General features: G+C 44.2%; 1 protein-coding gene across 8 annotated transcripts in view; it reads right to left on the bottom strand.

Moving 5' to 3' along the window:
• Nucleotides 1–26,501, bottom strand: part of PIEZO2 (piezo type mechanosensitive ion channel component 2) — a 466,534-nt gene that overhangs the window by 82,398 nt on the left and 357,635 nt on the right. For 6 of the 8 annotated variants that reach the window (XM_045378160.2, XM_074022471.1, XM_005587214.3 and 3 more), the window contains 8 exons: nt 20,079–20,296; nt 16,682–16,842; nt 8,065–8,241; nt 7,644–7,769; nt 6,065–6,265; nt 4,847–5,051; nt 4,624–4,725; nt 2,950–3,115 (listed from right to left, as the gene is read on the bottom strand). In XM_045378160.2, coding sequence (XP_045234095.2) covers nt 2,950–3,115; nt 4,624–4,725; nt 4,847–5,051; nt 6,065–6,265; nt 7,644–7,769; nt 8,065–8,241; nt 16,682–16,842; nt 20,079–20,296 — 1,356 coding nt within the window. Of the gene's footprint in view, nt 1–2,949; nt 3,116–4,623; nt 4,726–4,846; nt 5,052–6,064; nt 6,266–7,643; nt 7,770–8,064; nt 8,242–16,681; nt 16,843–20,078; nt 20,297–20,668; nt 20,702–26,501 lie in introns of all 8 variants that reach the window. The other 2 variants (XM_045378159.2, XM_065534259.1) reach the window with 1 other exon arrangement.

Genomic DNA, 26,501 nt, shown 5'->3' with positions numbered 1-26,501 from the left:
GCTTCCTCAGATAGCTGACTACAGTGGGCAGCTGAGTGGAGTCTTAGAGGCACTGAAAGACCGAAGATCTGACTGCAGAGGCAGAGTGGGCCTGCCCTCCATGAAGTTGGCCTTGGGTGACAAAATCTCAACATGGAAACCCAGGGAATGCAGAAAGGGTGAATGCATGGTGAAAGGTCAAGCATGGTTTAAACACAAATACTGTGAGGGAAACACGGCCCAGATCAGCTGTTATGAGGCTGGGCAGAATGGTGGAGGACAGAAAAGCTGCTAGGGAGACCTTGCATGGCCACAGGGGAGACACTGCTCAAGAAGAGCACAGGCACAAGATGGAATCTAGGGAGCCATTCCTCCTTAGTGCCCAGTGAATATAGGAAGTGAGGACGAGGAACAAGGGATGAGGAGGAGAGATGCGAGATGAGGAAAACGAATGGAGGATGAGGAGGAGGGATGGGGAATAAGGATGAGGGATGCAGGATGAGGAGGAGGGATGGGGATAAGGATGAGGGATGGAGGATGAGGAGGAGGGATGGGGGATAAGGATGAGGGATGGAGGATGAGGAGGAGGGATGGGGATAAGGATGAGGGATGGAGGATGAAGCGGAGGGATGGGGGATAAAGATAAGGGATGGAGGCTGAAGAGGAGAAATAGGGGATGAGGAGGAGAAATAGAGGATGAGGAGGAGGCATGGAAGATGAGAATGAGAAATGGAAGAGAATGAGGGATGGGGATAAGGATTAGTGATGGGGATTGAGGATGAGCGATGGAGGATGAGGAGGATAAATAGAGAATGAGGATGAACTATGGGGATGAGGATGAGGGATTAAGGATAAATAGGAGGACTGGAAGATGAGAATAAAAGATGGGGATAAGGGAAAGGGGATGAGGATGAGACTGAGGAATGAAGAATGAGGAGGATGAATGGAGGATGAAGAAGGAGGAGGGATAGGGATAAGGATGAGGGATGGGGGCAAGAATGAGCTATGGAAATGAGGATGAGGGATGGAAGATGAGTAGGAGGAGTGGAAGATGAGAAGGAGGGATGAGGATGAGGCAGAGGCAAGAGGGATGAGGAGGAGGGATGGGAGATAAGGATAAACTATGAAGATGAGGATGAGGGATAAAGGATGAGAATGAGGGGTGAAGATGAAGAGGAGGGATGCAGGATGAGAAAGAGAAATGGAGGATGAGGAGGAAGGATGGGGATGAGTAGGAGAACTGGGGGATGAGAATGAGCTATGGGGATGTAGATAAAGGATGAAAGATGAGGGCTGGGCGTGGTGGCTCACGCCTGTAATCCCTGCACTTTGGGAGGCCGAGGCGGGCGAATCACGAGGTCAGGAGATCGAGACCATCCTGGCCAACACGGTGAAACCCTGTCTCTACTAAAAATACAAAAAATTAACCGGGCGTGGTGGCGGGCGCCTGTAGTCCCTGTAGCTACTTGGGAGGCTGAGGCAGGAGAATGGTGTGAACCCGGGAGGCGGAGCTTGCAGTGAGCCGAGATCATGCCACTGCACTCCAGCCTGGGCGACAGAGCGAGACTCTGCCAAAAAAAAAAAAAAAAAAAAAAAAAAAAAGAAAGATGAGGAGGGATGGAGGAGGAGAAAGATGGAGGAGGGATGGAGGGTGAGGAGGGGGGATGGCAGAGAAGGATGGATGGAGGAGGAGGAGTGGGGATGAAGAGCTATGAGGATGAGAAGGAGGGATGCAGGATGAGAAGGAGAAATGGAGGATAAGGAGGAGGGATGGGGATAAAGATGAGCCATGGGGATGCGGATGAAGGATGAAAGATTGGGAGGAGGGATGAAAGATTAGGAGGAGGGATGGAGGATGAGGAGGAGGAATGGGGATAAGGATGAGGGATGAAGGATGAGAATGAGGGATGGAGATAAGGAAGGATGCAGGATAAAAAGGAATGTGGATACAAATGAGGGATGGAGGAGGAGAAGAAGGAATGGAAGATGAGGAAGAGGAATGGGAATGAAGATGAGCTATAGGGATGAGAAGGAGTAATGCAGGATGAGAAGAAGAAATGGAGGTGAGGAGGAATGGGGATAAAATGAGCTATGGGGATGTGGTTGAAGGATGAAAGATTAGGAGTAGGAATGGAGGATGAGGAGGAGAAATGGGGAAAAGGACGAGGGTTGGGGATAAAGTTGAGGGATGGAGAACATGGATGAGCTATGTGGATAAGAATGAGGGATAGAGGATGAGGAGGAAGGATGGAGATGAGAGGGAGGAAAGGGGGATGAGGATGTCCTATGGGAATGAGTACGAGGCATGGAGGATGGAGGGCAGCAGGATTAGGACTAAGAATGGGGATGAGGGATTAAGGATGAGTGGCAGGGATGGAGGATGAGAGGGAGGAATGGAGGGTGATGAGGAGGGATGGGGATAAGAATGAGAGATGGAGGATGAGAATAAATGATGAAGATGAGGAAGAAGGCTGGAGGGTGAGGAGGAGGGGTGGGGTTAAGAATGAGCTGTGGAGATGAAGATGAAAAATGGAGGATAAGTAGGAGAGACAGAAGATGAGGATAAGGGATGAGGATGAGGGATGAAAGATAAGGAAGAAAGATGGGGGATGAGGAAGAGGGAGGGAAGATGAGGATGAGCTATGGGGATGCAGAGGAGGGATAAGAGATGAGCGGGAGGACCCTCCACTGGAGAGCTGGTATCATTGGGACAAGTCAGCTTTGGTCTGAACAAGAGGAGGATGACTGAGGCCATAAAGAGGTGGTTTACACGGACAAAAGCAGGTGCAGTGCTGTAATTCAGAGGCTCAGCCTCCAGGCTGCTGACTCACACTGTCCAGCATTTATTAGCTTCAGTGCATACAATTCAGCACATCTATTTCCAAAGTATAGCAGATAAAGTATAGAGGAGCAATGTAATGGAAATACACACATGAAAGTGGCTTTTAGCAAATGTGAAGCTCTTGTTACCTGCAGTGAATAAAATCTGGCACAGGGTTGTGTTGGCTAAAGGAGGCCGCATCAAGGTTCATGCAGATCTCGACATTGTCACCTGCCATGATTCGCACTGCAGCCTTGTTCTCATCCTCAAAAATCTGCCGTTGTAAGGAGGCGCACAGAAGCAGCATGAAGTCATCTGGCAAGACAGAGGTGAGATCATGAAGCCACCTCACCCTCTTCCGATTTACATAATGCAACACACAGTCATCACACAGCAACAGCCCCTCCCCAGCTCCTAAGTGAGTTGTTTCCAAAGTTCATAGTAAAATTCATCCTGAAGTCCAATGTCGGGGCCAAGTCACACCTTCTCCACCTCGCAGGGCATAGAGTGACCACAGACACTCCAGGAGCTCACATGAGGAGTCTGGATTTTGTTTGCACATTGATGAGAGAAAGTATTGGGTGGTACTTACTAGTCTTCGTGAGTCTCTTAGAGCGCAGTGTTTATTTGCATTTACCTCCCACCAGTTTTAAGGAGGTCACTTAAGCAATTTCCCCATCTTTATCTTTTTACGTGTGGCAGATGCAGATATTCATTTTTCTTTTTCTTTTTCTTTTTTTTTTTGAGACAGAGTGTCGCCCAGGCTGGAGTGCAGTGGCTCGATCTCAGCTCACTGCAAGCTCCACCTCCTGGGTTCACGTCATTCTCCTGCCTCAGCCTCGCATGTAGCTGGGATTACAGGTGCCCGCCACCACGCTTAGCTAATGTTTTGTATTTTTAGTAGAGACAGGTTTTCACTGTGTTAGCCAGGATGGTCTTGATCTCCTGACTTCATGATCCACCCGCCTCGGCCTCCCAAAGTGCTGGGATTACAGGCGTGAACCACTGCACCCGGCCTCATTTTTCTTTATCCTTTCCATCCCCCTTTCCATTTGCAACCAAAGATTCTCCCCAGAGCATAAGCCACACTACAGGCGTGGTGAGAGCAGGTGGAGGTGGTGGACCAGTGCCAGACAGTACAGAGCAGCCTGAGACAGCTGTCTTCCCAGCAACTGCCACAAAGGGCCTCAGGCCAAGCCTGCCTGACAGCCGGCACACAAGCTGCTTCCTTGCTTTTTAAATTAAACCTCAACTTGTTTAGGCAGGGCAGTCATTTGCATTTTCTGTAGCACCCAGTACTCTGGTCTTGGGGGAGCTGCTCTGACCTTTGGATCACCAGCTGCCCTGGGAAGGCCTTGGGGCTGCAGCCCAATTCTAGAGCAACTGAAATCTGGGAAGCATCTCCTAGCATCTGCTGCCCCATGTTCAGGGTTGATTTATCTGCATTGGGAGCAGAAACCACAAAGTCAGTAAACACAAAACACAAAGCCTTCCTCTCTGGTCTGTCTTTTGAAAGGTGGCTGCGTAGATGTGCGCGCGCGCGCGCGCGTGTGTGTGTGTGTGAGTGTGTGTGTGTGTGTGTGTTTTGGGGGAAGTGAAATTATGCAAGGGAATATGGTATTTCAAACATTGATTTATTATTTCGCAAGTGTAATAGGGTGAGTAGAAGCCATTAATGACCTGTGATCTTAATGCATAACACAAGCCTTTACATGATTATGAAGTCTAGTGGAAGACAAAAGGCACTAATGCATAGCACAGAAGAATGATTAGCAGTGACCCCGGATACCAGCACTCCGTGGCCCTGCAGTGGAAACACTTACAGACAAGAAACACGGGGTTGGGCCGCACAATGAAATCGGGGAAGTACAGCCACTTTATGATGTTGTCATTGAAGCTGGCACCCTTGAATCTCCATGGGTAATCTGCAGGGAGGGAAGTGGCGAACAGCACAATCAATACTCTTCTTCACCCCGCTTCTCCCAGCCGTCCACTCGGTAATGGCTTCTTCTAAAAGTAGACGGCTCCAGGGAGGGGCAGGCTTACCTCGGCAAGGAGCAGGTGGGATGCCGATGCAGATGAAATACTGGAAGGTGATGATGCATGCCAGGAAGCAGCAGTACTTGGGCCAGATCTCCGCGATGGCTTTCCTTCTGCGTCTATATAAGACAGCGATCAGCCAGCAGGCGTGGATCATGGCATAGAAATCCATTCGCTGGCCAATCACATTAACTGACATTAGGAAACAGGTCTGTGTAAAGATGAAAAGAGGCACAAAAAAAATAAATATATCAGACTTATGGGAAAGGGGACTGGTGATAGGTATCAGGTCTGTGTAGATGGCGGAGACCCACATCCCTCAAGGCCAGTCTGTCTGCACAGATTCACCACTGCTTGCTCTTTTGAGTGTCTCAGGTGAAGACAGAAATACTGTACAGATTACTCCCAAGGGACAAACTGACTAAGTAGCTCTTATAATAACCACTTCAGACAATAAAGCCAACAGCAATTTTGATCTCCTCATGAAACATCACCATTCCTACTTCCTTCTATGAAGGCACAGGCACTATCACAACCATTTTAGGTTAAAACAGTTCATTTTGGCTGCAGCTTATGGTTTCAGAATGCACAGAGAGAAGATTAATATTTATTTATTATTAATTAATTAATTAATTTGAGATGGAATCTTGCTCTGTCACCCAGGCTAGAGTGCACTGGTGCAATCTTGGCTTACTGCAACCTCTGCCTCCCAGGTTCAGACAATTCTCCTGCCTCAGCCTCCCAAATACCTGGGATTACAGGCGTGCACCACCGTGCATGGATTATTTTTGTATTTTTAGTAGAGATGGGGTTCCACCATGTTGGCCAGGCTGGTCTTGAACTCCTGACCTCAGAAGCTCCGCCCACCTTGGCCTTCCAAAGTGCTGGGATTACAGGCATGAGCCACCGCACCCAGCCAGAAGATGAATACTTTATTCTTAATAAGAAACCTGTTAACATGGCAACTGATGGCCATGCATTTACATTGCTCTGGAGATCCAGAGAGGCCAAGGCACTGCTGTGGGGGGGGGGTGCTCAGCACCTAGTCTTGGAAAACTTTCAGTCAAGCCAGTTAACCATCAGTACAAATACTTTCTGTTCTTCTCAAGGAGACAGCTATCATGCCTGGAGATGTATCACAAGGTTCCAGTGGCCAATTGGCCAGAAGCAGTTTTTGAATTTTCATGGAAAAGAGAAATAAAACATGTCAGCAAGGAAACTCACCTCCAGACCGAATTTGTAGAAGAAGTAATTTATGAAATATTTGGCACAATTAATAAGTCCATCATCTAGATGTAGTCTTGTAATGTCATGAAAGATAGTTTTAGACACAGGGGCCGTCAGGTTGTTTCGACCTCGATAGTATTCCTGATGGCGGTAAATGGTGACTTCAAAGGCCAGGATAGCCAGCATCAGGAGGTTATTCTACAAAGCAAGGAAACACAACTGTGTCAGCCAGATGCTGTACGATTTGGTAATTTCAAGCAATTCCCATATTCTTTACAACTACAAGGACAATGTTTTATAAAAGCTCACCTCTCTTAAACAGTTTTGAGCTCAATATTCATTTTCTCTGTCTTATTTATTGTGGCATTATCTCTATTAGAAAATCAGGCTAATTTCCAAAGTAATAGGATCTAGAATCTCCAGACATAAGATGCTGCTGCTCATTCCTATTTCTCAAAACTACACATCTCACACCAAGGAAGCAATTTCCAGTTATCCAAGGAGGGCAGTTCAGCCTTGTTTGTGACTAGAAGTGCAAAAACAGTACAGAGACCTCCTGGAAAATGCACCCAGCTGGAAGAACAGGAAGCTGCTTAGGGGGAAACTTTTGAACACCCCTGAAATCTTGCTACAGAGAGCAATAGATTGAGAAGCATGCTGACAACAGTAAAATAATAATAGTGATGATATAATGATTATTCAAGATAATGAAAACAGTTAACATTTATGGAACCATGGGTTCCAGACACGATTCAATCACCCTTTTCAAATACCAATTTGCTTTATCCTCATAACAGCTATTTACAGTGGCTACTAGTACAAAAGATATCTACCACGTGATGAAAAATCTAGAAGCTACACAAAGAAAATGGGATGCTTAATACATTTAAAAATCCCAGGTGCTGAGTGTAGAGGCTGTACTGTTAAATGCATTGCCAGTGTAACATGATTAGGACTGCTCAGATAATCCACAAAAATAAAACGTGAAAAGTCTGAAGCATGTTGTTTTCATTATGTTTGTATGGCTGTTTGTACTCAAGTTCCCTTTTATAAATATATGCTTTATTACTTCTAGATGTAATAGATTCTCTTTATTAAAAACTATAGAGAAACAGAATTTACACAGCAAAAATGTCTTGTAAGGCTATATCCGCTTCTCAGAAATAATCACTATTGAGCATTTGGTCTACTTTACTCAATATTTTTCTTTGTGTCTAGAAGAGATCATACTATGCGCAGTGTTTTGAAATTTGCTTTTTAAAAAACTTAATATATTTTAAACATGCTTCAATTCTAATGCACCCGTTGACCTTGTAATGGTCTTAAAACGATTGTATAATGTTCCAATGAATGTATTTGTCACATTTTATTCAAGCAATCTCAGACCGTTTGGTCATTTTCTCTTTAACGTGCCATAATACTGATTTTAACACTTAGAGTTTGTTGCAAAGGTGATGCCAAATCCCACATGAGAATATGTGGTTACTATAAAATGTGATGTTGAGCGTCCCGGGGAAGAGTCCTGAACTATTATATAGCGGTGTGGAGGCCCAAACCAAGCACGACAAGCCGTTACCCTTAGGTAGACGAGCAGAGGCGAAGACTTCCGCAGGCCGACCCACTCTGTAGGATCGACAGGAGCACTGTAGAGCAGAGACTTGTTCAACTCATTAAGGGGGATGTTTGTTTGATTTTCATTTGGCTAAAAAGAAGAGAAAATGGAGTAAAAAAATAGCTTCACAGATTAGGAGAGCTCGGGTTATTTAGTCTTCAGCTTTGAGCAAACGGACAGTGGTGGGATGGGAGGGGCAGGCCCATCTCAGGGGAGACCTCAGTATGAGAGGAGGCTTAACACAGGGCCAGAGCACGACCAGGGAGAGGTGACTTACAAGCCCGGCCAGGCCAGGCCAAATGTGCTTGGGGATGGCGGTTCCCCAAGCATCTGCCTTGCTTTGCTAAAGGGCAGTCAGGAATACTCCCCTATCACCGAGGCTCACCAAGGAACAGTTAACAGAGAAGTTCTCAGGCTTAATGGTTTGGAGCTGGTACAACATTTTGCAGACGATGATCACACACGTCCAGACCGTGCAGACACTTGAAGCCAGACGGCGCAGCTTGGCGTACGGCAGAGCAAAAGCCCAAGAAATCAAAAATACATAGTTGAACAGAGACACCTGAAAACATACAACCAGAAATGGGGACAAAAATACGTAACATGGCATAACAAACAGGACATCCACAAAACAGGATGACTTGATTTACTCAGTTCAGCAAAAGTGGACTGGATTCCTAGCACGCGCACGGAATTGCCCTAGGTGCTGGGGTACTAAAGTAGGTGAGTTATGGTCTCACCCCTTGGGGACATTATGTCTTGTATGGCAGGTGATGTCACTATCATGTAGCACTGGCTAAGCTATCGATGTGGGCAGGCTCCTGTGAGAGCATCCAGAAGGGTCCTTGGTCCAATGTGGAGGTCAGGAAGCATTTTCAAGAAGAAACAGTGCCTGAACTGAGCCAGGCCAAGAAAGACGAGAGGTGGATTCTTTAGGTAAAGGAGGCATGGGCGAAGGCAGGAAAGCATGAGCTAGTATGGTGGGGACAGGCGACAACAAACAACTGGAAAGTTCAGAGTTGAAAGTGTGAAGTGCAGCAGGAGGTGAGCCTGGAGGTGCAGCTATAGCCAAGTTCTGACGGATCCTTCTTACACCATGCTATGGCGCAGGAGCCCAGTCTTCAGAAAACGGAGAGCTGTGGAGGGGTATTACACTGGGAATTTGGAGGTAAGATTTGCTTCCCATTGAGATCAATGTAACTGACGAATGGAGGGTGCACTGTGGGGATTGGATGTGAGGTTAGGTGACCCACTCACATGCTGCTGCAACAGCCCAGGGAAGATGGGGAGGAGGCGCGAGTTCAAGATGGGAGGCAAAATTAGCTGGACTCGATGACTGATTGGCTTGGTGGGCTGGTGGGTAGGAGAGAAGGTTCAAGGAGTGACTCCCAGGTTTCCACTTGAGAGCCTGAGTGGGTAACAGTACCATGACTGACACAGCAGTGCTGACAGGGAAGCTGGTCAGAGCGGCAAGTTTATGAGCTCAGCTTGAACTGTTGACTTTGGACTGCATGCGAGTTCATTGATCAGGCCAGATGTTCTCACATTTCTAGCAATTCTGTAGTATAGTTAATAGTTCATCAGACAATTCTGTAGTATAGTTAATAGTTCATCGGACAGTATAGAAGGACCATCATCTTCTTCAGGCATGGGAAGTGCTCATTTATTCTGAATATTGTGAAAGTAATATTCTAGAAATGTTTAATATTATCAGGTAGAAATAACAGCATGCTCTCATTTGATACAACTAAACATGTACCAAGCATTGTGGGCTAAGCCTTGTGGGCTATAAGAGACATAGTTACCTACTTGGCTTATAAAATTATAAAAGAAGAGGCCAGGTGCGGTGGCTCATGCCTATAATCCCAGCACTTCGGGAGGCTGAGGTCGGTGGATCACGAGGTCAGGAGTTCAAGACCAGCCTGGCCAAGATGGTGAAACCCCATCTCTACTAAAAATACAAAAAATTATCTGGACTCGGTGGCAGGCGCCTGTAATCCCAGCTACTTGGGAGGCTGAGGCAGGAGAATCACTTGAACTCAGAGGGCAGAGGTTGCAGTGAGCCAAGATCGTGCTACTGCACTCCCCACCCTGGGTGACAGAGTGAGACTACGTCTCAAAAAAAAAAAGTTAAAAAAACTATAAAAGAAGAAAATGTGGAGACTGCATGACAGTATTTAATTCTGCTATTTGTTACCTGTTATTCTTCTACTCAACTATTTGTCACTGTCCAATGCAAGGAACCTCTCTGAAAATTAAGTGCTGAAATATTAGGGTAGGAGGAGATGCCTTATAGAATTAATTGAAGATGAAAGAAACACTGTACATGGAAAGGCCCTGTAAACCATAACTCACTCATAAACATAATCAAAGTTACCTTTGAACAAAACAGACAGATTAGCGAACTGACTTCCTCTTTAGCCATCAGCAAGTGTCTCGTCAATTTGGATATTAAAAAGCAAACCCTATTAAAGAAGCTGTGAAATTAACTCTGTTATGTCTGTTACTATGTATCTAAAGCCTTTAGTATAAAGACAGCACAATTTATTCAGAACTTTCAATTTTCTGAGTGATGGGAAAAGAGAAGTAAAGATAGTAACTTTCATTAAGTCTTAACCAGGTTCAAGGTGACACATCCTTTGAGGATTCCCTGCCCGCAGGAGGCATGTGGGAGGGACAGATGGAGGCACAAAGGCACTTGGTGACAGCATAAGGGGACTGAGACTGGAAGAATAAATAGCAGTTAGACAGGCAAAAGAAAAAGCAGGTCCAAGGCCCTTCCAGACTTGGGAGAGCATGGGCTGCCCATCCTTGGAGAAGCAAGTGATTCATGGTGAGAGAAGTGTCATCTGAAACCTGTCAGAGGACTTTAAAACCCACCTGGCGTCCTAGACTGTCCAGGGATGGCAAAGGTGAAGTGGTCTGGGGCTGGATCATGGGGGTCTTATACTACGTTATCGTGGGGATGAGAGGCAGCTGCTGCAAGGTTTCGGTAGAGGGCTCTCACGATCACGTCTACCCTGTGGGAAGACTATTCTGGCTGCATTGTGGAATACGTGTTGGAAAGAGAAAAGGCTGGGAAAAGCTGGGAATCTGTAAGAGCAATCAAAAGGGGAGTGGAGGCAGAGGGAGTGAGTAGGTCACCTGAAAGTGCTTTGGGGCCACTCAAGAAGTGGGGTCAGGCCCAGCTGTCCCGTGGACACAGGGGCCTGGAGTTCAAAGAGAGCAGTGAGTTGACACAGATTTTAGGACTCGCAGCAGGTGAAGGGCAACTGAACCAGTCCTGTGCTTGTGAGCTAGTGAGCTCACCCATGACAGTCCAGAACAGACACAGGCTGTGGACAGAACCTGAGGAACACGCTGAGGAGGCTGGTGGGAAGGGCAGGAGGAGCCCAGGAACGAGACAGGAAGGGTCTGACGAAGCGGTGGGGAAGGGCCGGGAAGGTGAGCTGATGTTCAAAACAAAGAGGGAGAGCTTCAATGACAAGGAAAGGATCCCGAGTCCTCAGCATCCTAGAGAAGTCAAATTGGAGGACTAAAGAGCCTCTGTGAGGTGAATATTTTTATTTTATCATTTTACGAATAGAAACACTGGGGCTCAGTGAAGTATGATACTTCATTCCATAAAAATAGCAAGCCCAGTGCAAACCTCAGTGCGCCATGCCCTCTCACAGTTCTGTCCTCTAAAGAGATCATGATCTCATCATTTCCCTGATGGTAAGAATCTCATGGAAGGGAAGAAGAAAGGAGGAGGAAGAAGAGGAGGAAGAGGAGGAGGAGGAAGAGGAGGAGGAGGAGGAGGGGGAGGAAGAAGGATAAGGAAGAAGAAGAGGAGGGAGAAAAGGGGAGAGAGAAGGGGAAGCAGAAAAGAGGAGGGGGAAGGGGAAGGAGAATTAGGAGAAGGAGGAGGAGGAGGAGGAGGACGATGACTATGACAAATACCTGGGCTACAACCGACACCTGATGAATTAGAATTTTAGGGAAATAGACACTGGTCCACATACATAACAAGTGTCCAGGTGATTCTTACTATCAAGGATTTTGAGAAACAGTTTTATGCCATAATGCTTTCCCAACAAAGCACTGTACACGGGTTGTCATCCTATCTGAATATAACCTTGTGGGGCATGAGGGCCCTGCCTCGAGGGAAGGGGCCTCTGAGAACCCAAGCCTCCTGGTCCCTGCACTTACCCATCCCTGGCTTCCCTCCCCCAAAGGACCTGGGCTGCAACTATCACCTCCAGGCTGCAACCACTTGCAAGAGATACTCCTCCCTGTGCAGCCAGTGCTCACTGTGGACACCTCTAGCACAGCAGTTATTATCACTTTTAGTTTTATTTGGCAGCCATTCCCATCCCATTCCCATCAGGCTGTGAGCTAAGACAAGTGTGTCTTTCAAGCTACTGCACCAGCACCTAGCACCATGTACACATTCACTTTATTGTGAGTTCTTTTTTTTTTTTTTGAGACGGAGTCTCGCTCTGTTGCCCAGGCTGGAGTGCAGTGCCGTGATCTCCGCTCACTGCAAGCTCATGCCATTCTCCTGCCTCAGCCTCACCAGTAGCTGGGACTATAGGCGTCCGCCACCACACCTGGCTAAATTTTTGTATTTTTAGTAGAGACGGGCTTTCATTGTGTTAGCCAGGATGGTCTCGATCTCCTGACCTTGTGATCAGCCTGTCTTGGCCTCCCAAAGTGCCGGGATTACAGGCCTGAGCCACCACGCCCGGCCTATTGTGAGTTCTTAAAAAAGGCTCAATGAATGCTTAGTGAGAGCGAAAATATAACAATAATGACGAAACCTCAACTGACAAGAAGGAGAAACCTCAGGTTTGCAAAGTCCTTTTATTATCTTCTTTCCTTCCTTCCTTCCTTCATTCATGGAGCTTCTCCAACTGGCCAGGCCCCCGGGGAAGAGCCGAGGTGCTAACAGAAAGTGTGGCCTCTTCCTCAAGATTCACCTGACCTCACAGAGCTGTCCAACAGCCTTTGGAATTAGAAAGTAGCTGTGTATTTCAAAAGGAGAAGAAAATGTTGTATGTATTTTATATATATATAATATATATATTTAAATCTAGATTATTCCAAAGCAGTGTCACTCCTGAATAAGATGTTGATGTAAAATAAATGTTTCACTAACCATTTCTTTTCCAGTAGCTTCTTCTTTTCCAGATGCTTCATGATGATAACTTCGAAAAGGTTTAATATTTGCAGGAGAGATGAACCCAAAAGTTGTGAAAACAAGCACCCTTACTGAGGCCTTGGGTAAGGATGTCTTGAACCCAAAGCTGCCACAGCTCCTGAAGAGCTTTCTTTGTGGAGAGGGGCTGCGTCCTGCCTGTCCCCCGCCCAGTGCCAAGATGATGGGGCAGGTGGAGATGCAGGGAGGAGAATGTCCTCTGTGCACAGCCCGAGTGAGGAGCTAATCACTTGGAGCCCGATGCGTGCACCTGGAGCTTGGGCACTGGTACCCGTGGGGCCTGAGAGATGAAGAGCTCTGGCTACAGGGTGCAGAGTCTCTCTGTCGGGCTCCCATGTGCGCAAGCAGAGCAGGGCCTGTGTGAGGGCAGCTCCTGGGCCTGATGGGAAGGCACAGAGCGCCCAGAGCTGCTCCGAGGCAGCAGGGAAAGCTGTCTGGAAGGGCAGCAGGACTCCACAGAGGACTCCAGGAGAAGGAGCTGGGCAACCAGGGGCTGGGCAACCAGGGGCTGGGTACCGGTGCCGGCCAAGAGTGCCAGTGGGATGCCCCACCGAGGAGCCTCCAGGAGGGCAAGGGCAGGTTTACCCGCCAGCTGCCAGCCCAGAGCATGAGGCCATCATGGGATGGCACAGGCCAAGTCACAACATCCCCATCCCAGGGGGCCTTGCCCTAAGCCTGTGAGTCTGAGCTCCAGCCCAGGAAAGAATGAAACAAAAGAAGGACTAAAGAGCCTCTGTGAGGTGGATTTTTTTTTTTTTAAATAAAAAACTTCCTTACAGAAGTTAGGAAGGAAGGAGGTGTGGGTGAGAAAGAAAGGATCAGCTAGGAAAGGGGAGCTTCTACCTGCGGAGGGACCCGAGTCTCGATGATTCTCCGTGACTCCACAATTTTAACCACTGAAGTGAGATTTTGCTCACTTAAGTCACTGTAGGATTTTGTATTTCTTAGGAATGATCAGAAAGTGCGCTGAGTTCAGGGACACGGAGGAAAGTTTCCCTATAGGATGCATTTTAAAGGGACAATGAAGGTCTGCAGAGAAGTCTTTTGATTGCATGTCACCAAATTGATGGCTCAGTGTGCCAATTACATTAGACAGAGCCAGCGACGCACACACTGTCAAGAACCCAGAGACCAAAGCTTCAGGGCCAGAAACCCCATGCAAGTGAGGTGACATCACGTACAACACGAGCGGCCGAAACAATCTTACGGCGACGGGATTTGGCAGATGCTAGCAGCAGAAGGAGCAGGATTTCTATGCCTCATGTGTCTCTCACTTGTTTTAAAATTAAAGGTGAGAGAGATGAAATTAGGAATGAAAATTCTGAAAGTCTGCACAATGTGTCAATCACAGAGAAGGGAGTGGTGATACTCTATGGAAGGCTGTTTTCCTAAGAGTGTAACACGGTAACTAGATATTTTGTTTACTTGATGGTCTGTTAACAAGGTTATGTCTGGGGACTCATTAAGGATAATGAAAAAAGTTGTCTGCCTTTTGTTTAGGATCTATAAGAAATTGCATCCTTTAACCCTTTTCTGATGGATAGATTGTACAACAGGATGGATTTATGACAGCAGATTCTCTGTCTGACTCCCATGAATTTCCTGTTCCCCCTAATGCCCACTCCCATCATTACACTGTCTGAACACGCCTTCACACCCCACAGCACAGCTTCTCATGAATCAGAAGGCATCTGTACCTCAGATTGGATTTCTTCAGAAATGGTCTTTGTGCATTTTTTGTCAAATGCCTTCTCTTGTTCTTTTCTATTTCTCTTTAATACCCTAACCCTCAAATTTTTATCTGAACTGTTCAATTCACCTCTACAGTTAAAATGCTTAAACTTTTGCTCTCAATGAATACAAATATTAGGATAGATTTGGGCTCCATTTAATGTATATGCCCCATGACTTAAGAATGCAGCCACTGCCCTAATATCCAGAATCTACAAAGAACTCAAACTTACAAGAAAATAAACCAAACAACCCCATCAAAAAGGGGGCAAAGGATATGAACAGACACTTCTCAAAAGAAGACATTTATGCAGCCAACAGACACATGAAAAAATGCTCATCATCACTGGCCATCAGAGAAATGCAAATCAAAACCACAATGAGATACTATTTCACACCAGTTAGAATGGTGATCATTAAAAAGTCAGGAAACAACAGGTGCTGGAGAGGATGTGGAGAAATAGGAACACTTTTACACTGTTTGTGGGACTGTAAACTAGTTCAACCATTGTGGAAAACAGTGTGGTGATTCCTCAAAGATCTAGAATTAGAAATACCATTTGACCCAGTCATCTCATTACTGGGTATATACCCAAAGGATTATAAATCATGCTGCTATGGAGACACATGCACACGTATGTTTATTGCGGCACTATTCACAATAGCAAAAGCTCAGAACCAATCCAAATGTCCATCAATGATAGACTGGATTAAGAAAATGTGGCACATATACACCATGGAACATTATGCAGCCATAAAAAAGGATGAGTTCATGTCCTTTGTAGGGACATGGATGAAGCTGGAAACCATCATTCTCAGCAAACTATCTCAAGGACAAAAAACCAAATACCGCATGTTCTCACTCATAGGTGGGAATTGAACAATGAGAACACTTGGACACAGGAAGGGGAACGTCACACACCGGGGCCTGTTGTGGGGTGGGGAAACGGGGGAGCGATAGCATTAGGAGATATATCTAATGTAAATGACGAGTTAATGGGTGCAGCACACCAACATGGCGCATGTATACATATGTAACAAACCTGCACGTTGTGCACGTGTACCCTAGAACTTGAAGTATAATAATAATAAAAAAATACTTAAAGGAATAAAAGTAACTGTTTCAAAAATAATTAAAATCCTAAAAAAAAAAAAAAAAAAAAAAGAATGGAGTCGCTGCCATTTCCCCCACAAATCTCACAGAGAGGGGCTTCTGTTTTCATTCCCACTTGGCAATGATCCCCTGCCCATTTCAGACGGTTTGTATGAACTGGGGCAGAAGTTCTAGTTTAGACTATAGAGCTCAAATTAAGGTTCATCTCTTAGCTACCTATTTGTGAAACGTTTTAGGTTTGTAGTGTTGTAGCTGTGACATTTTACTGTTATATATGTAACTTTTTAAAGATTATAGGCAGTACTTCCTTGATTAATTTTTAGAGGGCAAAGACTTCTTGAATTGTAACCAACTCAGAAATAGTCCAGGCATACAGAAGTATGCAAATGCTATTTGTTGAATAAAAGGAAAGAAAGCTAATTTCTCTGCAGTGAACATTAAATAATCTGTTGGCTGGATGATGACTCTCTTCTTTACAATCAAGGAAACAGAAGTGCAGTACAGGTGCATGGCTGAAGACTTTGTGTTCTGTCTCAAGAAATCCAATAGTAAACAAGGTGAGCTCTACTAAAGATTTTATTAGATTTTGGAAACTGAGCTTTCTCCTTGGTAACGTAAACTGGAATGCTCCTGTTTTCCTTGGAGAATTTAGGGAGATAGATTCCCATAGGCAGGGGCAGAAGGGCAGCCTGCTCTCACACACTTCCCTAAGGACTAGATGAAAATAAGTAGCATTTGTAATATGACCAAGCCAATGAGAATCTCAGCCATGAGCCTCTTTCCTTTTTCTCAGTGCTCCTGACCCTCGGATTTCTGTAAGTGTAAGTACTTATCTTGGAGTCTTGATACCCTAATGTAATGGGGATTACATTAAAAAAATCATGGACAGCTGGAAAAGGAAAATGAGGACCTACTGTGCTTCTATTCAGCCTGATGATAGGACAAATGTTCACTTGCCTCTTTCACGGAAACCCAGATAATGTAAGAGGAAACGATTTTGATGATGTGCAACTCCAAAATCCACCACATGAACACCTGCAGCTTGTGGAAATACTCCAGGAATTTTAAGAAGAGCACAGTGAGGCGGTCAATCACCAGGTGCCATTTGTTCCTTAAATCTGCAAAATAGGAAGTACAGACAAGAGCGTAACATTTTAAAAACATTATCATTTAAAGCATATCTTGTCACTTTCAGGTTGGAATGAGAGGCTGCAAAATAATTATAGTGGATGAATTCTAAGAAAACCAAAATCTGGAATAAGGATGATATAAGAATCCCAAGTCATGATAACACAGATATCATAAATTGAGAGTTGGAGGGACAATGTGGCTTTTGTCTACCTTTTGATTAGTGTAAAGAAGGATTTTGACATTTCCTTCCTTCCTTCCTTCCTTCCTTCCTTCCTTCCTTTTCTCTCTGTCTCTCTCCCTCCTTTCTTTCTCTGACAGTCTTGCACTGTAGCTTAGGCTGGAGTGCAGTGGCATGATCAACATTATTTACTTTTCTTTCTTTCTTCCTTTTTTTTCCTTCCTTCCTTCCCTCCTCCCTTCCTTCCTTCCTTCCTTCCTTCCTTCCTTCCTTCCTTCCTTCCTTCCTTCCTTCCTTTTTTCCTTCCCTCCCTCCCTCCCTCCTTCCCTCCTTCCTTCCTTCCTTCTCTTGTCCCTCCCTCCCTCCCTCCCTCCCTTCCTTCCTTTTTCTGACAGAGTCTTGCTCTGTAGCCCAGGCTGGAGTGCAGTGGCACAATCTCAGCTCACTGCAGCCTCTGCCTTTTGGGTTCAAACGATTCTCCTTGAGTAGGTGGGACTACAGGCACATACCACCATGCCCAGCTAATTTTTGTATTTTCAGTAGAAAAAAGGTCTCATCATGTTGGCCAGGCTGGTCTTGAACTCTTGGCCTCAAATGATCTGCCAGCTTCAGCCTCCCAAAGTGCTGGGAGTACAGGCGTGAGCCCCCATGCCCAGCCCCTTTGATGTTATTTACTCTTAAGACCAAACCATAATTTCCTAATATTCTAGGAATATTAAATAATCTTAACTCCTTCTAAAGGACATCTTTCTTGCCACAACAGCACTTTTATAAGTGGCCTGTCTCCTTTGACAAGGCTTAACTGGTGAGTGGTAAAGTTCTCTGGTTTCCATGAAAAAGTGAACCAGTCAGAGCCCTGCATAGGCAGGAAGAGCTTTTGCTCCTTGTCAGAATCAGAAGTGAACTCTAAGCAGCAGAATGACTCAGCCCATGGTTTTCTGAAACATGGTCAGATTTATTCAAATAATAATTTTTAATCAAATTACTTATTTTATTATTTCTACCTTATGCTAACAAAGGAGTCATGCTTCTATCAAGAAGGACTGTGCTGGCTCACTTTATTGACTGAAAGTCACAACAGGACTGTTCTGTAATATCAGCCTGTCTTATTTGTAAACAAAAGCTCACAAGTCTATCTTGGCAGATTACAAGTCCTAAGTATCTCTTTAAGTAGCTTCTTTAACTGGCTTGGGTAGATGCAACAGTTACTGTACCTGGTTCTGAAAGCTAAGTAAGGTTCTAGTTATTGTGAAACATGCTTACAGTAGTTCTCCTTTATGCATGGCTATGCTTTCCAAGATTTCAGTTACCTGCAGTCAACCACAGTCCAAAAAAATTAAATGGAAAATTCCAGAAATGATTCAGAAGTGTTAAGTTACATACTGTTCTGAGTAGAAGGATGAAATCTCATGCTGTCCCACTCTGTCCTTCCCCTTGGAATGTGAATCCCTTTGTCCAGCAGGGCCATGCTGTCTACACTCCCTGCCCAGTGGTCAGTCACTTAGTAGCTGTCTCAGTTGCAGTAGCTGTCTTAGTAGCTGTCTCACTGCATTAGTAGCTGTCTCACTGCAGTATTGCCCTGCTGTGTTCAAGTCACTCTTATTTTACTTTCTAATGGCTCCAAGTGAAAGAGTAGTGATGCTGGCAATTTGAATATGCCAGAGAGCAGCCACAAAATGCTTCCTTTAAGTTAATGGTAACAGTTCTCAATTTTATTAATAAGGAAAGAAAAAAATGTACACCGAGGTTGCTAAGATCTAAGGTAAGAGCAACTCTTCTATCTGTGTAATTGTAAAGAAGGAAAAAGAAATTCACACACAGTGTACACAGGGTTCAGTGCTATCTGAGGTTTTAGCATCTACTGGGAGTCTTAGAATATGTCCCCCAAGGCTAAGGCAGGACTACTGTATTTAGAGAGTGACTCAGATGGTAGTCAATAAAAAGGTGTAGGTAATAAATGAGCATGATTTAGACGCGTAGCTGCCACGTACATGAGGGATTGAGAGAAAAGGGGCTGTGCAATTTTGGGCAGGACCTATTAGTAAAGCTCAAAATCCATCTTGAAGTAATGTAATAAAATCCTAGACTTAGGTACTTGGCCTCACAGACCTGGGGTCTCCGCTTCACACTGAGGAATTCACAATGATCAGATATGGAGAGAACGTTTCTGGTCCTCTCCTCTGTGTTCTGAGATGAGAGAGGAAAGAAGACCAAGTTTAAGGGGCATAAACCTTTGGAAGGAGTCCTCCTGCTACTTTTTTATTTTCTAATTTTGTTAAGGACAGTTGACCAGCAAAGACAAGTGCAGCATCTTAAGGTGATAGCCCCAGAACCTCACCCCAGAGATGATGCTCTCTGGGTTGTCCCAGACTTCCTGGAAACGGCTATGTAGACTTTATATTCTCTGTCAGATAACATTTCCTGATCACTGAGGCTGCTCAATGTTCATCATGCCCTATTAAAACATTATTTCAAGTTTAGGAAGGGAAGTAGAAAGAGCCCAAAGAATAAAGAGTGAAACCCCTAAAACAGCAATATTGACAAAAACATCTCTAGGAGTTTGCTTGAAATTATAATTATCCAACTGCTGACTTTCTCCTCCAGTGTCCATGTCCTTAGGCATCAAATCAGAGCTAGAAATACATTCTTAATTATCAGTTTCCTGGAAAAGAATGGTTTCTTGAGAATGCATTTGTAAAGGCGATGTCTACAGCCTTTGGAGATTCTGCACAGCTAGGCTGTACCTGCATCTGGTAGAAACAGAGAGGCTCTGACTGAGCACGTGGTCAACACCATGCCCCACCAGTGTCTGGCCAGGAGTGCTACTTGTGGGTCAGTCACTGAGAACCAGCCATCTGGTCTTTCCTCAGTCAGAATTAAAAGGAAATTGGAGCAATTGGAACAGTAATATTAAAACTATAGCAACCAAACAAAAACCACTCTAATTTTTATGTCATGGACTGGGTCAAATATGTATTCTTTTGGAGCAAGTCAATGTTTCCTTCACTTAGTCTGGCAGCCAGCATTCTCTGAGCGGCTGTTTACCTGATGTTTCTTCCTCCTCCTCGGATTCCTCCTCTTCCTCTCCGTCCTCCTCTGACTCCTCGCTGTCTTTCCCAAGATCACCCTTTTGGGCTTTTTCAGAGTAGCCCTCGGGCTTCTCCTCCCCAGGCTCAGCCAACTTCCTCACCTCCGGCTTCTCCAGCTTGGCGGTCAGGTGCATCATGGTGAGGTCCGGGAGGCTTCCTTCCGGGTGGGCCAGTCTGTTGGCAGAGAGCAGCTGAGTCAGAAGAGGAAAGGGTGTTGGGAGAGATTTGAGTGAGGGGCAAGTAAAAGGAGGATAAACACGAATGAAATCAGTGCATGTACAAAGACCTCACAAGGTGGGGTGTTAGCGTTTTGTCACTTTCTTGTTGGTTTGTTTGTTTTAAGTTCTTTCTAAAAACAAACTGTAAACTCGGTTAGGTTTTGTTAGCTTTTCTAATTCAGGTTCTAGTGATTAGTTGGTAATGAAAGCTATCGACACCTAAACTTGACATTTTTCCCGGAGGAGAAAATGGTCAGAGTTTAGGGTGTAGAAGCATGAAATGGCATCATGTAGAGCAAGCATTTCATGGCTTCACAGGGGGACTTACTCATTTTGGTGGATTGGTAATTTTTTCTTGATGCTGCTCAAAGTAATTGAAATAGAAAGGAAAAAAAGGAGATGAGAACAGAAGAATTATAAGGAATGTCAGAGATCACATATCATGCTACATATCATCCACTATTGCATTCCTGTATGCCTGTTGCAGTAACGCCCTAGTGCCAAATGCATTCCAGGGTGGCATCAATAGCGTGTTTGCTTTGAACCCTAGGCTTGGCAACTGATCCGAGAGTGGACAGGATTGCAGGTTTGTAAAGGAGAGAGCATACTGAGACCGCTGAGGCAATTATATCATGCTTTTTTAGTAACGCAACAAACCATCTTGCAAGAATCAAGTAATTTACATATTTGTAAGTTTTTAAACATTTCTTAAAGAATGTGTGCTTTTAGTCAACCTTTGTGTAGACGAATCCCACTCTGCCAGCTAAGGCATATGCCATGGAAGCTAAATGTTTTCAGGAGTGACACGTCTGCATCATGTCCCCACGTGAGAGTTACTGATGCGAACTGTTGATTGGCAGCGTGGGAAGACTGTGTGAGATCCTGAACCAGAGAAAGAATGCAGGGAGAGAGAGCTTCTGGTGAGCGCACTCAGCAGCCAGGGATGCTACAGTTTATTTCTTAGTGGACCATAACAAGTCCCTTCCTTCTCCTACATTTTTAAAGAGCATACCTTTTTATTCATACTCAAATTAATGTTTTAAAGAATTTGTGGGCAATAAAGTCTATATAAAGAAAAAGCCTAGTAGACATACTGATAGTCTTCTCTATTTATCACAGTTAATCCAGAAATTTTTAGCAGGGTTCTAACAAGATGGACAATAAATAATATTATTCTATCTGGATAATTGTAGGCTCTGAGTAAACTATTTAACTTTGTGAAAGTTAATTAATTTTCTACCAAATGAGGCTTGGTTAGATAAAATGCAGGTTTACTTTCAACTTATTGATTTGATATTTGTAAACATGCCTATCATTTTGGTTAATGGTTGCAAGGAATCCACACTGTCCCTACACTTTTACATTATCATTCAAACAATTCCCTTGCACAGGATGTCGGGCAGGTAAACGACAGTATGCCAGAAACAGATTGTTAATTTAACGGAGACAGAGAATCTGAGGCGAGTTCTACATTGGTGGAAGGAGTTACACTGACATACTACTTCCTTATTTTCCTAAGCTAGTCAATTCATCCTCTCGACTTTGGAGAAGTTAGCTAGTCTTAAAATTGCAACCCATCTCTTCTACACCAGTGCCACACACCAAATCACAGGGAACACATGTGCTGTTCCTGCTTTGTCAGGACTCTCCATGTGAAATGTTATTAAATGTGGAAGTGATCGGCTGCTGCACAGTCGTCAGTATGTATTTGTTCTCTTCAGGGATGCATTTTATAAATGAAAAGATACCTTTATTAAGACAAGGACTTTGGTGGTTTCAGTGTGGAGGTGTGACCACCTCAGAGTGAATCTTAAAGGTCTGCATTGACACTGCTGCAACCTCATATGACAAGAAAAATACGTTCTAACAATTACTGCTATTAACAGAGTGAAACTCAAAGAGGGGAGGCTGTTTCCGCAGCTGCTACTACAGCTACACAGCAGATGTCCTCAAGCAACGATGCCCCCAAACTGCCAGGCCGCAAGCAGGGCACATCGAGGAGAGATCGTTCAGTGAAAGAATCAGAGGAAGACACCGGAGTAAGCCTTCTGGAAGCAGGTCCACAAGGCAGATTTCTAGAAACTTGGAATGGGACAAGATGCAGCTGGGGACAAATGAGAAGGGAATTCTGCATCTAACACAGGTCGTTCCCTCTGACCTTAGAGGCACAAACCCCAGACCCTCTCTGGCGCAGTTTAACCTCATGAGCTTGTGATGGACGACAAAGAAAAAAAGAAATTACGTATCAGGCTGTCATTTACTAGTCTAGGAGTTTATTAGCTATCTTGAGAAATTTCAGAGAATTGTACCTTGTATTATAAAAAACTGTGTGCATAAAACATAGATAAAAAATATTTTAAAAATGAATAAAGCGTACTGTTTCAAAAAGACACGTGTGAATCCTTTTACTTTTCTCTCTCTCTTTTTCTCATTTTTATCATGACATTGATCTTAGAGGACATAGAGAAGAATGTTAAAAGACTTGGGTTCAAGTCTTCACCAGAAAACTAACTAGCTAGGTGAGATGGCAAAGCTATGTAACCTATTCTTCTTTATGATTATTAATTTATTTTTTATTATACTTTAAGTTCTAGGGTACATGTGCACAACGTGCAGGTTTGTTACATAGGTATACATGTGCCATGTTGGTGTGCTGCATCTATTAACTCGTCATTTACATTAGGTATATCTCCTAATGCAATTCCTCCCCCCTCCCCACACCCCATGAGAGGCCCCAGTGTATGATGTTCCCCTTCCTGTGTCCAAGTGATCTCATTGTATGTAACCTATCTTTAAGTCTCAGTTAGCTGAAATAATAGTGCCTATTTATAGGAGGTTGTAAAAATTAAGGTGGTTTCTGTTAAGCATTTAACACAGTGGTTAATTACACAGGAAACATTTTAAAGTAAGGAGCCATCTTCTAATGGTAGATTTTAATATATTACGGTTTGATAATCTGCATCATAAACTCATTCTAAAGAAAAAGCAGAATTAGAAACGTGCTTTTGTAAGAGCCTACACAATGATGGATGATAGGGAAAGTATTAAACTTAGACTATAATTCTGTCATCAGCACCTTCTTTAACAGAACTCGGCTGTTTTATAGAAGGCCATTCAGAAGATAATCAAAAGGGCAATCTGTTTCCCAGTGGTCCCAGGGTTCTGTTTACTGGGCTTTCTCTGTGTGATCTCAACTGCTGCATCCCCTGAGGAATGGGGCTCCGGCAGAGGTGACTCTGCACAAATGCAAGCTTCCGAGGCAGACCCAGCTGTGGTTGCTAGAAGCAACAGCTGAATGGACTCTCTGGGAAAGCCTGTGTATTTTAATTCAGCTTTTTTTCCTTCCTAGCAAATAAAAAGAAAATGGATCTTGATTTTCCAAAACCAAAATTTAAAAACCCACTCTAGTAAAAATACTCCCGGAAACTTCAGGCTAAGGAACTTATAAGACTTGTAATTCTTTACTGAACATCAGGTGCAAATTACCTAATGGTCATATGAAGGATTTTGACTTTGGGACTCCAAATAGTAAGTGTGATGATGAACAGGATTCTCGGAGAGGCCCCCTCCTCCGCTGCCTTCAGTCAGGCTGCTTTGGATGTCTTTCTCCACAGGAAGTGCATGTCTTCCCGTGGGGTTCTCTTTCACATTACTGGTAACTGTGTCTCCTTGCCCTTATTCGGGCTCTGAGCTCTAACCTTCTCACCGACCATTAAACAAAATGGCTGTCTCCTTTCATGTTCTAACAAAGCAGATGACAAGTATCTGTTTGTGTCTTCACTCACTCTTTACACTTCCACAGCTTTGTGCAGCTCCCAGGGTGTGTGTTTCTCCATTTGTGACTCTGTCATTTTATTCTAAGTATGGGTTCTGGGGACTTTCCCCTTGAAGACAGAATCCAGTCCTGCTCGACTCATCACCCTTACAAAATGCAGTACTGTGCTTGGGGTACACTGTTATTCACTGAATCTTGGGTGAAGAAATTCTATGCACTGGAGTTACATCCTTATTTGAAACAGAAGAAACAAATTACGTGACAGGGACGCTCAAGGAGGGTCAATTCTGTACAAGGACCTGACTTTGAAAAGCTACATAGTAAACTACTTTCCATTAAAGAAAATGGAAATTCTAGCATTGTAAAATCTCCTTAGTCTCAGCATCGTTTGTTTTTATGATTCTAATTTGGAATATGCGGTAATGTAAACTGCACTGACACTGTTATCGTTAGACTGTTAGCAGAAAGGTGACTTGCACCTGTGCAGTGTTTAATACAAATAACATTTAAAGTCAAATAATGTTTAAGATATATTATTATCTAGATCTCAAAAGCACTTTTAGAAGATTGTATTCACATAGAAGCATTTGATTTGTGAATTTAATATTACATCTTATTTTTTATTTATTTATTTTTTTTGAGACAGAGTCTTGCTCTCTTGCCCAGGCTAGATTGCTGCATTGGCGTGATCTCGGCTCACTGCAGACTCAGCCTCCCGGGTTCAAGCAATTCTCCTGCCTCAGCCTCCCGAGTAGCTGGGATTACAGGTGCCCACCACCATACCTGGCTAATTTTTGTATTTTTAGTAGAGACGGGGTTTCACCATCTTGGCCAGGCAGGTCTTGAACTCCTGACCTCATGATCCACCTGCCTCAGCCTCCCAAAGTGCTGGGATTACAGGCATGAGCCACTGTGTCTGGCCTGAATGTTACATCTTAATTATGTGTGTTGGTAAAATGTACAGTGTTTACTAGGTCAGTTGCAACTTAACCACAATTATCCATATTTTAAAAATGTTATCAAAGTGACCTACTGTCCTCAACACACTACCCTACCTTACAACTTGTAAAGTCATGTCTAAATTTTAATCATCTCTTAAGTTGAATTGTAGGTGTGCTCCCTCTTTCAGCCCAGAACTAACATTTATAAACATTTTATTCTCCTTATAAAACAGCATTGAACATAAAGAAATAAATTATGCTAGAAAGCAAGCTTAGACTTCATTAAAGGATTCACTCTGTCATTCTAATGGTAATCAGCCCCATTCAACACTGCATACAGCATTTCAGAAGCACATGTTATAAAATGAGAGACAGGCTTGTCTGATAACATTTCCTTTCAGGCACAGCTCTGGCTACTTTTTTTTTTTTTTTTTTTTTTTCCCCGAGACGGAGTCTCACTCTGTCGCCCAGGCTGGAGTGCAGTGGTGCCATCTCTGCTTACTGCAAGCTCCACCTCCCGGGCTCACGCCATTCTCCTGCCTCAGCCTCCCAGGTAGCTGGGACTACAGGTGCCCGCCACCACGCCCGGCTAATTGTTTGCATATTTAGTAGAGATGGGGTTTCACCGTGTTAGCCAGGATGGTCTCGATCTCCTGACCTTGAGATCTGCCCACCTCGGCCTCCCAAAGTGCTGGGATTACAGGTGTGAGCCACCGCGCCTGGCCTCTGGCTGCTCTTAACATGTTAATATTCACACAAAAACATGAGAGTTCACTGGAAAGAAGGTAAAGATGGAATATTGCAAGTTTTTAGTCATTTGGGGTGACTTTGAACTTTGATACTTCTAAGAAGTCCTGAGAGAACTCGCTGGCCTTGTGGCTTGGGGTAAGGGGCATAAGCTCCCATTCATGATATAAGTCTGGACCTTTGGGATCAAAAGTCATACCAGTTGCTGCCAAGGGAGCCCATCAAACCAACTCTTGCCCTCTTATGGGTCTCAGCCTTCTCTTTACAAAGCAAATGTTAAATGCTTTATAAGTAACACAGAGAAAAAGAGAGTGAGGAGTTCCTTATGTTTGGAGAGATGGGATTTATAGTATTGCTCAGGATTTCTAGCTAGAGTCTGTTTCTTACTTCTCTACCTATCAGTTGAAAAACCTGATGTTGATGTTTCTCTCTCAGGTTGTCAAAAACCAGCCCCCAAGAAACCTGGCAGGCCTCGTTCATTCTTCCTCCCTCAGCAATCCACACAGTGACTCTCTGCTTTTCATACTTTGTTAGAAATTCTGCCTCTTAGGGTTTGTGATTTGGTTGTCTGCCTGAGGATTTTACCTATAAGAAAAGCGAATGGGGTAGAAAACCAACAAATCTTTTGAAGAATTATTTTGTTAATTGGATTTATTGCAAGACATATTTCTCTAGATAATAAAGCTAGATATAAATTA

Source organism: Macaca fascicularis, chromosome 18 (genome assembly GCF_037993035.2).
Source record: "Macaca fascicularis isolate 582-1 chromosome 18, T2T-MFA8v1.1".
In the NCBI taxonomy this organism is placed as follows: Eukaryota; Metazoa; Chordata; class Mammalia; order Primates; family Cercopithecidae; genus Macaca; species Macaca fascicularis.
Note: the sequence above shows the minus strand (reverse complement) of the source record. Positions and strands in the feature narration are given on the sequence as shown.